General features: G+C 44.6%; 1 protein-coding gene across 2 annotated transcripts in view; it reads left to right on the top strand.

Annotated features, from left to right (window-relative positions):
- Positions 1 to 14,889, top strand: part of ARL15 (ARF like GTPase 15) — a 1,581,679-nt gene extending 1,566,790 nt beyond the window's left edge. For both annotated transcript variants that reach the window (XM_078675074.1, XM_078675073.1), the window contains one exon: positions 13,194 to 14,889. In XM_078675074.1, coding sequence (XP_078531200.1) covers positions 13,194 to 13,346 — 153 coding nt within the window. In that variant the 3' untranslated portion in view covers positions 13,347 to 14,889. The remainder of the gene's footprint in view (positions 1 to 13,193) is intronic.
- The last annotated feature ends 3,014 nt before the right edge of the window (positions 14,890 to 17,903 follow it).

Below are 17,903 nucleotides of genomic sequence, written 5' to 3'. Positions count from 1 at the left end.
GGCAGCAGCAGAGGCAGAAGAACTGGCCATGGGTCATGTTCGGCGAGGCCTGTTGGCATTCTCTAAGTCTTCCAGGGTTGAGTGTGAGGAGGGTGGTGGTGTCATAGCGAGGGGTAGTGGGAGGTCCAGGGTTCCTGGTGCTGGGCGCAGATGGGCTTGCCTTTGGTGTGCCGGCGGCGCATCCCCGCAGTGGCCGCGATTAAGTAGGGGAGGAGAGGCGGGAGTGGGGGGATTCCGGTGGGGAGGGGCTGCAGGGGCAGCAGCGGCAAAAGTAACAGGCCGGCAAAAACAGTGGTGGATTTAGAGCAAGACACAGACGGGCACAATAACAGAGGCACACAGGGAAAAAATTAAGAAAAAAAACGGCTGAGAAAGGTTACAGTTGTTGCAGGCAGTCTGGTCCCAGTTGGAGCAGGCAGCAGCCTCAAACCTCCCAAGGAGGATGTCGGGGTCTGGAGGCAAGAGATGGCACAGCGGAGCTGCGGGGAGAGAGTGGACCTAGACCGAGGGGTGGGACAGAGACCTTCATGTGTAAGTGCCAAGTAAAACAAGGATGGAAGGGTCTGGAATGGATGAATCTGAGACCCAGTCTTCCTTCGCTTTCTTGTTTGAAAAGAAATGGGGACAGGGTCCTGGCATGAATGCAGGTCTCTTTGCCAGAGCTGGGAGGCAGCCAAGATAAGGGTTCCAGTACCACTAGCAGCATAGCCGACTTTATTGTTGGTTGTGCCCAGGGTACAGTCCTAAAAAAGAAGTGGGGGAACTGACCAAGTCAGGCAGTATGCAAGTGATATCATGACGCTTTCTATCAAAGCACATGACATCACGACGCGTGACATTCTACGTGGCATCACAGGAAATTACCTCACTGGAAGTAATGCTCTGATATGTGTATGTTATAACATATGCCAACTGAAAATGCAATAAAATATGTTTTAAAAAAAAGTCTCCTGCAAAGTATATCATGTAACATGCAGATCACAGATTTTTAGGTCTTAGGTCTTTTGGTCTTAGGTCTAGGTCCAGCACATGCGCTGCATAGGAGGAGACCTCTTGTGATCGATTCGGTTTTGAGGGCAAAAGCGTGCACACATTGCATTGTTTTGAATGGCAACACTCGTACCCACTCCCTCCCATCATTGCTGCTGTTCCTCCTGCGCATGCCCATACCCCGAACAACACTGCATTGACTTTCGTGGCAATGGCACATAGAGCTTTAGCTTTATACATCGAAAGCTAAAGCGTGGCGTGCCACCATTGCTACAATAGTAAATAAACAGGAAAACAAAGGCAGCTGCACAACTTCTCATGAACACCAGGTACTCTAAACAGTGAGTACCTGAATGTATATTTCCATTTAAAGCACTGCACGTAACAACTAAATAAATTGCTCCACAAAATATAATGGTGTTCTACTCTTCGCAACAACAGTCTTCAAACATTTTTACTCTAAAGACATCTCGTGATCACCAGATAAAAGCCAGGTCCAGTGACTTGTTTTGTTTTCAAGGCTGTTCAGATCTCAGTACATCACCACACCCTCCTTCTGTGCATTCCTTCAGACCTGGACAAAGTCTAAACACCGCTCAGGTTATACCCCAGCGAGCTCTGCTAGCGGCCAACAAGCAGTGCTAATTGCATCACTGTGCGCATAACAGCCAAAGGTGTGCTGTTTATACAGCAGAATACCTCAGTCTCACATGTGAAACCCCGCCTAAAACCATGACAGATCCGTTTTCTGTTTGAAGCTTAGAGCAGCTAATTTATTAGCTTCTTGAAAGGTAAATTAAGCAATTGTTTAGCGCAAATATAAAAGTGATTGACTTTCATTCAAAGTGGAAGAATTTTCAACACGGGCTTTTCACCATGTTATTTAGGTTGTCTGAGGTGAGGAGTATGGTTGTAAAGTGGTTTGCTTGTTTCTGCCTGAGCCATTCAACTTTTTGTTTGCAATATTTTTTGCTTGGAACGTTTCACCTTCGACTATTGATTTTTTGGTTCTCTGCTAAATGTGCGCAGAAATTAATCTCCACAACAGCTTGTGCAGGTTGGCACCTGTAATCTGTTGGCACTGCCAGGGCGCTTTTTCACCTGCATTGTTTCATTTGCTCCTTTTTGTAGGGTGGGTCCCTGACAGAGTTGTTTATCTAGTTCAGTAGGATCTGTAAACCGTGGTCCATTCAATTAAGCAGCATTCGTCATACCCAGCACCCAGGCCAAAGACCACTGAAAGGCAGTGTCTATCAACCAACTATGCCGATTTTAGGGCAGATCGTGGGCTTGACCAACCCTCCTTTGCTCCCACCGCCATCCCCCACAAGACCCTTGCTTGCCACTCAATCACCTAAGGCACATCATCCCCTTTCCCCCCTCTGCTCCTGTACCTTTTTCTTTGTTTCATTGCAGCAGTGTCAGCCTGTTCTTATGTTGTTAATATTGTAGGAGAGTAGGGTCTGCTTCCTATGTTCACCCCCACTTTTTGCCCTGATTCACTGGTTTTTCGACTCTAGTGTGGCTCTGGGCCTGCTAATCAGACCCACAGCCCAGCTGTTCTCTCTCTAAATTCATGCCATGTACTTTAGGTACATATCCAATTGGGTATTGGGTCACCTTTGTGAGCACCTGTATAGTGTACCATAGGTACCCAGGACATAGGTGCATCCAAGGCCTACCAGGTGCTGCATCATGTATTATACCACCCCTGGCTGGCCATCCAAACTGACACAACTGGCTGATCAGTCAGCTGGGGCAAGGTTGTGTAATCACCCCTTGCTTAGGTATAGTATTCCTATACCTACCATTATATATAGACACATATATACTTATAAGTCACTCCTATGGCAGGCCTTAACAATCCTGGAGGCAGAGTGCTTGGTTTTATGTGAGATGTTGCTCTAGCATGAGCTGAGCCTGACTGCAGCTTTACGAACCATGTCCTTATAGCTGTTCTATGATATAGCCATATCATATACTCTTAAGTGCATTATAATCCTCGGGGTTAATGCTAACTTTGTAAGGTGTCATACGCTTTGGAATACTACCCCCCCCCCTGCCAGTTCTGGCTGCGGGGTAGCATTCCACCCTTCCAGAGGGAGAAGACATGTAGTTGTAGCTTTACCCGGTTAAAGTTAAACAGAGCCTCAGCATCACAAAATGGATGCTGCTGCCACAGACACGAGTCTGACCTCCTGCTGCTGGATGAAACTCCGGCAGGGGAGGCCTGGACAATAGGTTTCCTGTCTTGGGAGGTGCTGGCACCTCCCCAGACAGCCTGTAGTGTATTGGGGCAGGGTGGGTTGAATGAAATGAGACACTGCCTGGGGCACACAAGGTGCTCCATGCATAGCCCGGTTCAAACCAGTTGCTGGGGCACTCCAGCCCCAGCTCTGGCGCGAAACTGGACAAAGGGAATCGGGTGTAACCACCCCCTTCCCAGGTTCCACCCATAGGAGGGACCTAGCAGGTAATCCAGCCCCTTAGATTAGTATAAAGCTAGGAGCTGAGTCTAGAAACTTTAGATTATCCTGAGCTGAAACTCTGAAACGAAACTCTGGACCTTCGACATTCTACTGCAACTAGAAGACTGAAAAGTCTCCCTTGTGATCAAGGAGTGACCACCCTGTGCAAACATGCACCACCAGTAACTTGCATGTTTGCTTTGTCGATGCTCCACCCGGAACTCAAAGACTTAGCGATGCAGCATCTGGACTTCCAGACTTCTCTGACTCCGACCCACATCCGCAGCAAAGTGGAGACCCGTGGCGGACATGAGAGACGTGGGACCGGACACTCTGCAGTACCTGCTTTTTGCTAACTGTGCAGCTTCTGGGGCGTCTTCGAAGTTGTGCATTGGGGTTTGAGAAGCCCCAACCCCAAGCAGTAAGTGCACCGATGCTCAGCCCTCCACACTCCACGAGTGCCGCATGGGGCCTGTGCCTGCATTTCTCCTCGACGCGTCTTTGCGGTTGCTAGCCCGTTGGCTAGTGGCCCTCCTGAAGGCATCCTTTTGAATCGCTTGCCTGGTTGCTCTGGGCTTGCTCCTGCTTTCCTGTAAAGGGGAAGCTCCCCAGACCTTGCTGGTCTGAACAGAAGCCGATCTTTACTTCCTGCGTGGGTTACCTTTGCCAAGGCTTGTTGACTCAGATCCGGAAGCCGACACCGCCAACAGCGAGATCCTTCGTGGGACAGTCCGTATCCAGCTCCTGGTCGTCGTCAACGCCTCCTGGTCCACGTGGCTGCAGATTCAAGCTTCACCTCATCACCTGATTGCATCTTAACATCGCCTGGTTCCTTCCTGGTCACTGGCTAGTGACCCAGACTCTGTCCCTTTTGCTATCAGGTACTTCACTTCTCCGATCCACCCTTGGATCCACCCGGACATCTTCCTCCTGGTCGCCTGGAGCATCTTCTTGCAGCTCCTCATAGGATTCGACGACAAAACCCGACACAAAAGAACACCTATGCACCCGGCTTCCCTGGGTGAGGTAAATTGAGTACTCCAATACTCCCCTGGGTAACAACTATCCAAGTGTCCTAGTTTAACTGGGTTTTCCCGTAGTCCACCCGGAAGTGTCCGAAATCAACTACTTTGTAAACTTTACGTTCCCATTGAAAGTGTATGGTAACACGCGTGTGTGTTTAGACACTGCACACGCATCCTGTGGGTCTCCTACTTCCAGTCCTTTGGTTGATTAGTGTAGCCCCAGCGATTTCCTAGGCCCTAGGCCTACTCACCTTTCCAGAAGTGGTTCTTATACCACTTCTTTAGTATATGGTTCGCGAGGCCCCTAGGGCAGAATTGTATTTGTGCAACTTATAGTATGCTTATTGAGTAACTTGTGCTGTATCTCAAACTCTGACCTCATAAAGAGTGCAGAGGGGTTGTGTTAGTAATAAATACATATATATTTGATATATACCTTGTGTGGTGTCCTTTCATTTGGTATTCAAGGGATTGTTATTGGTAAAACAATTGGCTTCACATGCTCTCTGGAGTGTTAGCCTAAGACGGCTTTGTCCATGCTTCCACTAGGATAGCTGGTCTATAAGGTTGACTTTGCAACCATCACCATAAGGGTTGTTTGGACTGGTGCAAGGTGCTTACTAAAAAAGTGAACATCATATACCAGGCCAACTTCTCACATTGGTGTGCAGCGGTTGGGATAAGAGCTTGCTGATTGTTTTATCATAATATCTTGAGATATCATTTGAAAGATCACATTAAGGTACCTAGAGGTACATATAAATCAGGTCTTAAATACTTAAGTTCTACTGAACTTAGTTGTTGTAGAGCAAAGGGCCTAGCACACCCTGACTACAACTCCTAAAGAGGTTTAGTAGATAACCCTTAGTGTAGGTAGGTGCACACACCACACCTCACTAGATCATGTCTCTGAGAGCAGAACCAAGTGGATCTCTCCCAGTGGAGGTAGATCCTTCCAGGATACCTTCCAGATATGATACCCTAACCGTCCATGATTTGAGGCACTTGTGCACAACTAGGAGGTTAAAACAGGTTCAAACCCTACCCTCAAGCACCTGATAGAACTCATGGAAGAATATGATGCTAAGAAAGCCTCTAACCTAGGTCCTACAGGCAATGCAGAAGAGGGTCAGCCCTCAGCAGAGGTTCCCCTGATCACAATCTAATTGATGAGAGTGAAGTAGAGGAGGACTCTGAGGAGGATGACAATGGGCAGGTCCAAGTGGGAGTACTTAGCCAGGCCAACCTAAGCCTACATGGGACTGGAGAGGGCATAGTACCTTACAGACCTCCAAGCAGGCTTAACTCTGAGCACAGACGGAGGAGATCCCTATCCAGAGAATCTCAGCACTCTGGTGTCTCACAAGGGTCAGATGCTATCAGGAGAATGTCTTCCCCTGAGATAAGAGAACATCAGGCCAGAATGAAAGAAGTCAATCTGAGGATTGAGAGGCAAGAGCTTGCCCTAGCCAAAGAGAGACTTGCTCTTGCAAGAGAGCAAAAGTTAAGTGGGTTAGAACCCACTGGTGGCAGCAATATCCCTAAGGATAAGGATAGGTCCTATGATACTAGAAACCTAAGTAAGATTGTCCAACCCTAAAAGATAGGGGATGACATCCACAAGTGTATAACTGCTTTGGAGAGGGCTTGCAAAGTACAGCAGGTACCCCAAAGTCAGTGGGCAGCAATGTTATGGCTCTCCTTTTCAGAAAACGGTAGAGACAAGCTCCTCACAGTCAGTGATGAGGATGCCAACAACTACACAGTCTTGAAGAGTGCTCTGATTGATGGGTTTGGCCTACCCACTGAACAGTATAGGTTGCTATTCAGTGATACCCAGAAGACACAGACTCAGGACTGGACTGATTTTGTAGATTGTGCCACTAAGGCTCTGGAAGGCTGGTTGCTGGGCAGTAAAGTTAAGGACTATACAGGATTGTATAATTTGATCATGAGAGAACAAATACTTAATAATTGTCAGAACCAGTTGTTGCATCAGCACCTGATTGACTCTGATCTGACCTCTTCCCAAGAAGTGAGAAAGAAGGCAGACAAATGGGTCAGAACCAGGGTGAAGCAGAAAAACCAGAACCAAGGTGATGATCAGAAGACGCCAGACCAAAAGGGTGGGGATCAGAAAGTAAAAGACCAGAAGTCTTCAACAGGTCCCCAAAACGCTTCTACTGAGGGGGGTTCCAAGAAATCCAAGAAGAAAGAAGGCCAAAGAAAACCTTGGTGCAACATCTGTAAAAGTAATACTCACTGGACCAGTGATTGCACCAAAAAGGAGGCAGCTCCAGCCACCATTGCCCCTAAGGCAACTGTTGCCCCTAGTACAGCTAATAGTGGTGGTTCTCAACAGAAGGGTGTAGTAGGGTTAACCCTGGGAACTGAGATGGACTCTGGCCTAGTCAGAGTACCAACTCAAGCTGTCCTTGTCTGTGATGTGGACAAGTCTATGTCCTCTACTGTGAGCCCCCAGTAACCTGGGCAAGTACAGACAGACACTTTAATTAATAATAAAGTGGCTCAGGCCTACAGGGACACATGTGCCAGTGTCACCATGGTGACGCCTAACTTTGTGGACACTGGACAGATCATCCTAGGTGATAATTACCTAGTGACCAATGCTAGCAATGTCACTACCACCCATAGTATGGCAATTGTTAATTACTCCTGGGGGTGGGTAACTGGCCTCAAGAAGGTTATTGTAAGTTCAGACCCCCTGTAGAATGTGTGTTGGGCAATGATCTAGAAGCTTCAGCCTGGTCTGAAGTAGAGTATAGGACTCATGCAGAGATGCTGGACATATCAGCACATGTTCTTGCTGTGACCAGGTCACAGGCCAAAATGTGTCAAACTGAACAGGCCCTGGATCCTGAAACTATGGACCAGATGCCTTCCAAGAGAAAGAGTAAAAGGGTTAAGGCAGTGCCTTCCCCCTTGCCTCAGGTGGAGGATTGGTCTTCTCAGGAAGCTGAGTGTGAGACCCAAGAAGGAACTGTCCTAGAAGAGCTTGAACCTGATCAGGTTGAGTTTCTTGGGACAGGGGGACCTTCAAGGGCAGACCTGGGGCAGGCGCAATTAGATTGCCCCTCTCTTGAACCCCTCAGACAGCAAGCTGCTGCTGAGGCTGCTGGGAATGCTACAGGTACCCATAAGGTGTATCGAGATGAAGGGCTCCTTTATTCTGAGGCTAGAGACCCCAAGCCTGGTGCTTCCAGGAGGTTGGTCATACCTTTGACATTTAGGGGCTTCCTTCTTACCTTAGCCCATGATATTCCCTTAGCAGGACATCTTGGCCAGAACAAGACTTTGGACAGGCTTGTCCCTCACTTACACTGGCCACACATGTCAGAAGATACCAAAGAGTGTTGTCGCTCCTGTGTCACCTGCCAAGCCGGTGGCAAATCAGGTGGCACCACAAAGGCCCCCCTTATACCACTACCTGTGGTGGGGGTACCCTTTGAAAGAGTTGGGATTGACATTGTTGGACCAATGGATCCCCAAACAGCATCTGGGCACAGGTTTATTCTGAGGGTAGTGGATCATGCCACCAGACACCTGGGAATACTATTCCCTTAAGGACCACAACAGCCCCTGTTGGGGCAAGAGCCCTCCTGGGAGTTTTCTCAAGAATTGGCTCTCCGAAAGAGGTTGTCTCAGACAGAGGTGCAAACTTTATGTCTGGATATTTGACTGCTATGAGGAAAGAGTGTTGTGTACACTATAAGTTCACCACACCCTACCATCCACAGTGCAATGGTCTAGTTGAAAGATTCAACAAGACCTTAAAGGGCATGATCAAGGGACTCCCTGAAAAGCTTAGGCGAAGATGGGATATCTTGCTGCCCTGCCTTTTGTTCGCTTATAGAGAAGTCCCACAAAAGGGGGTTGGCTACAGCCCTTTTGAACTTTTGTTTGGGCACCCTGTAAGAGAACCCTTGTGTTTTGTGAAGGAAGGATGGGAGTTACCTCCCAAAAAGCACAAGCATGACATAGTGGACTATGTACTTGGTCTCCGCTCCAGGATGGCCGAATACATGAAAAAGGCTTCTAAAAACCTTGAGGCTAGCCAGGAACTTCAAAAAGCCTGGCATGACCACAAGGCTGTGCTGACTATGTACCAGCCTGAACAGAAAGTGTGGGTGTTGGAGCCAGTGGTCCCAGCAGCACTCCAAGACAAATGGTCTGGACCCCACACAATTGTTGAGCAAAAGGGAGAGGTAACCTACTTGGTTGATCTTGGGACTCCCAGAAGCCCCCACAGGGTGCTTCATGTCAACAGACTGAAGTCATATGTTGACAGGGCAGACATGGGCTTGCTCATGGCTTCAGAGGAGGGACAGGAGGAGGCAGGTACTGCAGGGTGTCCGGTCCCACGTCTCTCGTGTCCGCCACGGGTCTCAGCTTTGCTGTGGATGTGGGTCTGAGTCAGAGTAGTCTGTAAGTCCAGAGGCTGCGTCGCTAAGTCTTCGGGGTCCGGCTGGAGCGTCGACAGAGCAAACCGGCAAGTTACTGGTGGTGCCTGTTTGCACAGGGTGGTCAGTCCTTGACCACAAGGGAGATTCTTCAGTCTTCTAGTTGCAGTAGAATGTCGAAAGTCCAGAGTTTCGTTTCAGAGTTTCAGTTCAGGATAATCTAAAGTCTCTAGATTCAGCTCCTAGCTTTATACTAATCTAAGGGGCTGGATTACCTGCTAGGTCCCTCCTATGGGTGGAACCTGGGAACGGGGTGGTTACACCCCTTTCCCTTTGTCCAGTTTCGTGCCAGAGCTGGGGCTGGAGTGCCCCAGCAACTGGTTTGAACCGAGCTATGCATGGAAACCTATTGTCCAGGCCTCCCCTGCCGGAGTTTTGCCCAGCAGCAGGAGGTCAGACTCGTGCCTGTGGCAGCAGCATCCATTTTGTGATGCTGAGGCTCTGTTTAACTTTAACCGGGTAAAGCTACACCTACATGTCTTCTCCCTCTAGAAGGGTGGAATGCTACCCCCGCCGCTAGAACTGGCGGGAGGGGTAGTATTCCAAAGCGTATGACACCTTACACGACATGTTTTGATAAAGCCAAACCAAAGTTAGCATTAACCGCGAGGATTATAATGCACTTAAGAGTATATGGTATGGCTATATCATAGAACAGCTGTAAGTACATGGTTCCCAAATTGCCATGAAATTCACAAGTTAAAGGACTACTTTGACTATTTCACCCACCTCGCCAGACTCACCTATCCGCAATTTCCATAACTTAGTATATAGCCAAAGACAGTCAGAATAGTTTGATTTTAGAGTGTAAAAGGGCCGTTTTTACCAAGAGGCGGAGCCTCTCAAGAGATGGGTGATAGACGGTCAAGGCGAACTGTTGTCTATGTATGAGTTGTGAAGGTGATTTAGCCGAGCACAAGGGGTTAAGCCTGTGTGGACAGACCAGACCTCATTAGATAGGCCTTGTGACTGTGGAATCCCTCGCGATCCTATGTCCTTGGGCTGTAACATGAAATCTGGAATAGCCCTTTTCAAGTTAGTTATTCTTTACTAAGGAAAGAACTTGGGCTTGCCATTCCCACTTCCACATCACTGCACTGTAACTATCTGGCTACAAGAAGTGAGTCCTTTCCCAGGGGATATAAATAGTTTTTGGTGCAGATTTTAGTGCTGGGAGTCGAGGAGCAGTGTGTGGCCAATTGGTTAGAATTTTTCACTTCATGTGAGGTTTCTGTCAAGTAACTCTCTTAGACTCCTATTTATTACTAAACTTCATTATATTTAAGTGTTTTACTTACTGTGTTGCAGTGATCTACATTAGTAATTGAATGTTTAAAAAGCACAGTGCAAATAAAAATGTCAATTGAAAAATCAAAATTCATAAAACATCAATATTCGCCTACTAACACGTGCTACCTTCCTATATCTTCTAAAGCTGTGCACTGCTCCACCTCTTCCATCCCCAACTCCCTCTCTGTTCCACTCCACTTCTCCATCTATCTCTCTCTCTCACTCATCTATCTTGCTCTCTCACGTACTCTTCCCACCTCACTAATCTGATTAACTTCAGGTCTTGACGCACAGTTTCTTTTTACGTGCCTTTTCAGTTTACTTCCCTCAAACCCATGCTCTTCTTAGGATGTCAAATGCATGCACAAAGCTCCCTCTTTAGGCCTCTGTGGCCTGCTCACCCCTTCTTTCTCTCGTTCTCACACATTATTTCTGCTCCTCTATCTCAGTATCAATAAGCACTTCCTGCACAAACTACCTATCCCTGTCATTCTTCTTTTCTATCTATTCTCTACCGCTCTCGCCACTATCTATTCACTATGCTACATATTTCTATTATCAAATACACTAAACAACACACAATTCCACACCACAAAACAACTAACAATTCCAATACAACACACATAAATCCACTACACACACCACATACATCCACAACACTACAAAACAAAACACATAGGTAAAAACATTATAATTTACAAAGCCATTAAATCTAACTCTCCCAAATGCGAGACCTATTGCATTGCAAATGCTTGTCTTAAATAGTCTTGACATTCTGGATAATTTAAAGTTGTTCCCTCAATCAAGTAGTTAGTACCATATAGTTCTCATGTACTTATAAGGTCCCAAAAGTGAGACCTATTGGCTATGCCAAGGCTTGTTATCTTATGTGGATAGTTAAGTGGATTACTGCTATGAACACAGAGATCCTTGTGTTACTTGCAGATTAATAAATTGTAAACCTTCTAGTAGACCACAGTGAGCTATGAAGTGTATTTGACTCCTACACCTTGTAACCCTGACTGTCTCATGTAACACATCTTGTACATTAATTTACACAATTACATGATTTATTTGGAATGGATAATGGGTATGTTATGTAAAGTGCTCTGATACTCTGCATTGGGATGAGTTGCGCTATAAAAGAAATGAAATAGTGCTGTTTAAATTGTTATTTGTGTAAATACTGAGACAGACAAACACACCTGACATTCTTACAGTGCATGCACTTCTATACATGAAAGTAAAACGCATGCATCTCTTAAGTACCTGTATAGAGATAACAAGCTGTGTGCTTTTGTTTTCTCACCTCCAGTCCCATACTCGATCAAAAGGAGTCCTGATGGCCCCTTAACTTCTGTCTTTATCGTTGCCCAGCTGGAGGTGAAAAAAAGGCCCCTCGCTGCTTGCACATGATTGCTGGGAATCAAAAGCAGACAACGTGCATGAGCTGCTGAACGTTTCCCGGTGTTTCAAAATTACACTGGAACAAGTTCAACATATATTTTTGGGGCCCAACTTCTTAGCGGGGGGACGGTGTCCACCCTGTGAAAAGAGTGGGTAGACGCTGTGTACCCGCATGTACCCCCGACTCGTGCTTTGGTTGTGCCCAGTGTGACAGTCTTTGTGGGTGCCCCTCCCTTCTTCATGGATTCCCTCACTACCAGTCTCCAATGGTCCACTCACCTCTGCATAGCCCTTCTCTCACATTTAGTTTATTTCTTTTATAGTGCTACACATCCAATGTAGGATGTCTGAGCATGTTACATCACACACACATTATACAGAGAAAATAAATCATACAAGTGTGTAAATCAGTGTATAGAAAATGTTACCTAAGACAAGGAAACTACAAGGAGTAGGATTCACATGTCATCCATAGTGGTAGACATTATAGGTTAAGAGTCTGGAGAAACACAAACTCAGGATTTAAAACATGACATAGTGGCTGCATTTGTCTATATTAATAAAAATTAGTTCTACCCAAAAGAACTATTTTGATCAACATTAGAAAAAGATAGTGGAGAAAAAAAACAAAGTCCTAAACCGTGCCTTGCAGTTTGCATCCACCCTTTGATGCCGGTTTAGAGCTCACTGTGCCATGTATATCAGAAGTACTGTAACTTATGAACTGCAAGTAACAAAAGGATCTCTGTGACAAAAAGAGTAACCCTTTGAGCTAGCTACATAAAATACAAATCACTGATGTGCATGTTACTTGTTGGGCTGTGCAACAGGCACGTTAACCTTCTGTGCAAGTTTATGAGTGCCTAAGCGAAACACAGATACCTCCAGCAAGTACATTAACCTGTAGAATTATCTTACCAATAATTGCATCCCCTGAAAATGGTTGGATACACAAACTTATATGCAGGGTACTCATTTCACCAGTCACACTTTAATGTGTCTGCTTTGTCCTCTTCTGTCAGAGCACCAAGTGTACCCCCAGAGATTGAAACCCAGTGCGGTAGCACCAGTTGCACCCACTTGAAGCGAGCAGTGACTGGGAGTACCTTTATTAAGTACTTAATAAAGTTTAAAAGGTAGGGTTTTGACATGTCAACTGGGCGTATTGTGACAGGTCAAATTGCATTTTTACTTCTATCGAAAGCGTCGGGGAAATCAAGTATTAGACTAATAACTTACACATTTTTACAGTTGAATTTTAGTCTGGATTATAAATTTGGTATTTTTTGAAATTTTCTTTTACAGATTTCTGGTACAGCTTGTGATTTTTCTACTTGACAGTACGCCTGCCTGCTACACATAGGGAAAGGAGACCTTGAAGGAAATGAAAATGTGTGGCATGCATTGTGCAATTACAGCCGTCGATGTTTGGTCAGATGGCTTGTTTAATCCCCCTCTTAAATTAAAGAACAGCCAGTTACAAAACAGATATCTTGCACATTGTATTCATAATTGTATTGTTTTTTTTCCAGATCAAAAAATATTTCGAACTGGAACCGCTAGCAAGAGGGAAGCGGTGGATTTTGCAGCCCAGCTCCATGGATGACATGGAATCCGTGAAGGAGAGTTTTATGATGTTTATACAATTGCTAGAAGAGAAAGACCTCGAACCTATACAAATGTGACAAGTCCACAGAAAAAAACTGACTCTCGAATCATGCACCAGGTGCACCCTGCCTCATCAGTCCAATGGTGTTTCAACAAAAAAGCGTGTTTCAAGTTATAGTATTGGGACTGAGTATAAAAGGAATGATCTCACAATCGGATATGTGATGCCGCAATTTACATTGGAGGCAGTTCTTTACCTGCTCAGAAATGTGTCCCACTTTTTTTTCTTATGTGGGTGTCATTCTCGTCTGTTGTGATTGGTTGGGATACACAAGGTTAACTGTATGCTGAAATAGCTCTCTATAACGCAAAGAAAATACCCGTTCTGGCCTGGGTTTTAAAGTCTTTGATACGATTATGAGAATAGCGCAGAAAAACTGTATATTCGTGACGATTATTAAACATTGTTTTTGTTTATTAAGGTTGTGTCGACGGTATGGATTATCAGGAGACCATATTGGGACTGGGATAAGAATACATATTCTCAAAATACGGAAGGCGATTGGGTGAAAATTGTTCAAGAAGATCATGATCACAAACAAAGTTAGGGTTCAGCATTTGTGCCCCTTTTAAGGGCACAGTGATGAATTTAGTGTTTCCACACTAACCAAAGTGTTGCACAAGAATAATTTGTCCTTGCCTGCGCGTTTGATTTTCGATGATTTTTAATGCAACGTACTTCTCGAGCAGTGCTCGTTTTTAGTCTGAAGACCAGCTAAGTCAGAAAATGATTTTATTTTTGCCAGTTCATCATCTTGATAAAAAACAGTCTTATCGGTCGAAATTCCTTTTCGTGAGGTTTGCACCACACGAAATATTGTCTTTTTTTTTTTTTAAAGACACTGAGGGTTAATGCAGCTTAGACATCTGTTAAGTGACTTTGTGTGTGCATTCTATGTGCGCATGCGTCCGCCCCGGCGCTGTGCCTCAGACCGGTGGCTGTCTGCGACACTTCTCCAGCCAGAGTGAAAACACAATCAATCAGTACTTGGCAACAGCTGTTTCTGACAAGCTGCTGTCTGAGGCCTAATACTTTATGACTGTCAGCAACTGCCCTCCCCCTTTTGTCTGCCAGTCTGGGCTGGCCTTGCTGCTTTATCACATATTACTGTATGTTCTATGCCTCCAACTTGAAAGTATTTCGAAATGTCTTAGTGGTGTTTCTTGATATCCTTTCTTGCTGTATAATGTGCCACATGTCCTCGGTTGTGTTTTCCAGAGATATGTATGACCTATCATGTACTATTTTACTTAGCTTAGTGCATTTCACTGTATTTATAGAAGTTACAGGTTTTTGTACCATATCAGCTAACTCAGTTGCCTTTTTCTAATGGCAATTAATTTATATTACAGAAATTTGTACCTTTATGATAGTTGAAACCTGTTGGTTGATATTTATCTGCCATATGTATATTACCTGTACAAATAAATTCAGCAGTCTTTCTCAATAACATAGCAGTTTTCACTGAAAGTAAGTACTGGACATTGGAAACTAACCTGTCTGTGATTGTGTATAACTTGCAGTGTCTATGAATGGAAATAAATTCTACGTAGAATGTATATATTAAGAGTTTATTTACTGTTTAATGGATTGGTTCTAATGTCAATTGCTCTTTTTTAAAGATCTCTAATATTTAAATGATTTTCTGCCTAGTCATTGCTGAAAACGAAACAACAAGTAATTCACAGTTGTCCCAGGACATGAAAGAGGGCAGTTTATAGTATTTAATTTTGCACCATCATTTCAAGATTGCGTAAATGTTTCACTACAGCTGTGCAATTTTCTCAGTCTGTAGTGCCAAAAACGGCATTTGCACCAAATGACCAGTGCAAAAATATATTTTACGTCAGCCCTCCAGTCTAATTAATGTCATTCTAATGTTAGTGCAGATGTTGGAGTAAGATTGTACGAGTGTATGTGGAATCTATGATTTGAAAATTACGGTACAAAATTGCACCAACGCTGTTCCATTTTGGTTACTTCGGCTCCTAATCTGCACATGATGAAAAAAGGAGTGTCACGCATAGTATTTGTAACTTGCAGCATGCACTCTTTATTAGTAATTACAAACAAGTTACATTTGTTTGTTACTTATGAAGGTACTACTAGGCTGTAGTTTCTTCCAGTCGTAAAACTATGTTTGGCACAACGGTAACAAATTAACATATTGTCAAAATTAAATCTGCATCCCATTCACGTCAATTCTTAAGAACTATTAACTATCTCAATGATGTAAATAAGCCACATGACCAATGTTTACTCTGATTAATAAAAGTCTTAGAATCCTTTACTAAAAAAAAATGTATGTTATGAACGATTTAAACTAACAGGTGCAACTGCATATATAATATTTGTTACCTTCTCAGTGGTACCTCGTCCCAGACCTGTGGAAATAAAGTGAGTCGCACCTCTCCCTAGGCGCCACATTACAAAGCTAAATGAAACTAAACCTACTCAACATCTTCATGCACCCTATTCTCCTACCCAAGACTCCATCTACTCATCCCTAGTCAAAATAGGAGGGAGACTGAATCGCACCCTGTTCATTTTGCTTGCTTTCTACAATAGTACCATGGATATGGTCAAGTCCTGTCTTACTTGATGGTGCAGCGGAGCTTACAGTGGGATTGTGTGATCCCCATTTCTAGTATGTTGCCACGAGGTAAATCAAACAAGAGTGGGGCTCCCAATCTATAGGCCACAGACTGCTTTTTGTTAGAAACAACTCTTTCGCCCCCACCCCCAATTTGAAGGGGGAGATACACCCTGCTTCCCCAATTATCATTCAAAGATTGAAACAAAACAATTTACACGGTTCGAAGCACACACTTTTGCAATCAAAGAAATAATATTGAACAATTTTAAATGTAAAATAGCTCTCCAAGGACAAATGTATTCTTTCTCCTTTATGTGTTCTTTTATTCACTCTTTAGCCATATACCAACGCGTCTTGTCGCAGTAGGGAAATACCCTTACGACTTCACCAGGTCTAAAAAGTAACGGAGACACCAATGCTGTAGTACATACATAGTACAATATTGCACACAAATATTTAATGTACGGTCCGGTGCAAAGGATCCTACAGAGAAGTGCAACACAATGTCCTGTGACATTAAGAACCAACAAAACCTCCAGAAAAGTTAGGGTTGGAGGGGTAGACTAACCCTTGCCACCCCACTATGGGACTCGGAACGACTAGGTCGACTGAGGTCTTCCAAAGGTTTTGATAAATGGGATCTCATTGGCATATCGCGCATAAGTGATCTCTGGACCAAGGGAGAGGTAGTACTGTTTTCGGCGTTACAACAACAATATGAAATGGCAGACACAGAACTCTTCCGTTACTTGCAGATCCGTCATGCTCTTTACACGGCTATAACAAAGGGCACCTCACTCCCTGACTCCTCCCCACTAGAGGATAGGCTCCTAGATGGCTAATTACCTGAGAAAGCAGTCTTCCTTACCTATAAGAAACTATTACATAACACCTCTGACCCCCTAGAGAAACTTATGGATAACTGGTTGGCAGATGGCCTAGAAATAGATGACGATGAGTGGCGGGAGGCAGTAGCGTACCCCGGGAGGTGGGTATCTCTGCACGGTTGCGGCTGGTCCAACTCAAGATCCTCCATAGGGTTTATATCACAGGATCACAGTTGGTACATATGGGGAGAGAGGATGGGAGTGAGTGTCGTAGAGGGTGTAGACTGACAGGCACATATATGCACATTCTTTGGGAATGCGATCATGTCCAACGGTTTTGGTAAGCGATTCATCAGACCTTTAGGGCAGTCCTAAACAAAAATATTCACCCCAAGGCCAAACGTTGCCTCCTCAACATATGGGATCCCACTGACCTTACCACCTACAAAAAAACCTGGGTGACCTTGGATCTTACAGCGGCAAAAAGAGACATCGCACAAAACTGGGGGTCTGCTACACCACACCACCTGCATTGTCAAAATGGAAACAAAATATTGACTTGTGCATGTCTAGGGAAAAGACTGTATATACTGCACGACATGATTATTGATTGACACATCGGTTTTTGGTGAGGGCGGACCTCCGAAATCATACACAAGGTAAGCCTTATTAAGAGCACAACGTAGCACTTTCCAATATTGCAACTCTTGATTGAAAGTTAATCAGATATTGACTTTCTTACATCGTATATTTTTTGCTTCCTATTGACTCTCGTAGGTGCTAAATAGCTGAATAATTTTGTAAGAAGGTACAGCATGCCTCCTTAATGCTTGGTCTAATGAAGATTTTTTAAGTAATTAGGTTCACATGGGATGCCTGTATATAAGAGACTGGCTTGAGGGGCTCTCTTTTTTAATAAACCTCAACCTTTTTACTTAGAGTTGGGTGTTTTCTGTCATACCACTTGGCTTGTCATTTTAAGTAATCATATATGTTTCAGCAGTCACTTTTAGAGCATAATGAAATGCATGAATTTGATGGCTGGCGCTTATCAGTATTGTTTTGTTCTCAACAAATGGTTTTGTTGGTTCTTAAAGTCACGGGACATTGTGTTACACTTCTCTGTAGGAGCCTTTGCACAGGGCCGTTC

The sequence above is a fragment of the Lissotriton helveticus genome, chromosome 2_1 (assembly GCF_964261635.1).
Source record: "Lissotriton helveticus chromosome 2_1, aLisHel1.1, whole genome shotgun sequence".
Classification (NCBI taxonomy): Eukaryota; Metazoa; Chordata; class Amphibia; order Caudata; family Salamandridae; genus Lissotriton; species Lissotriton helveticus.
This window is presented reverse-complemented; position numbering and strand designations above follow the sequence as displayed.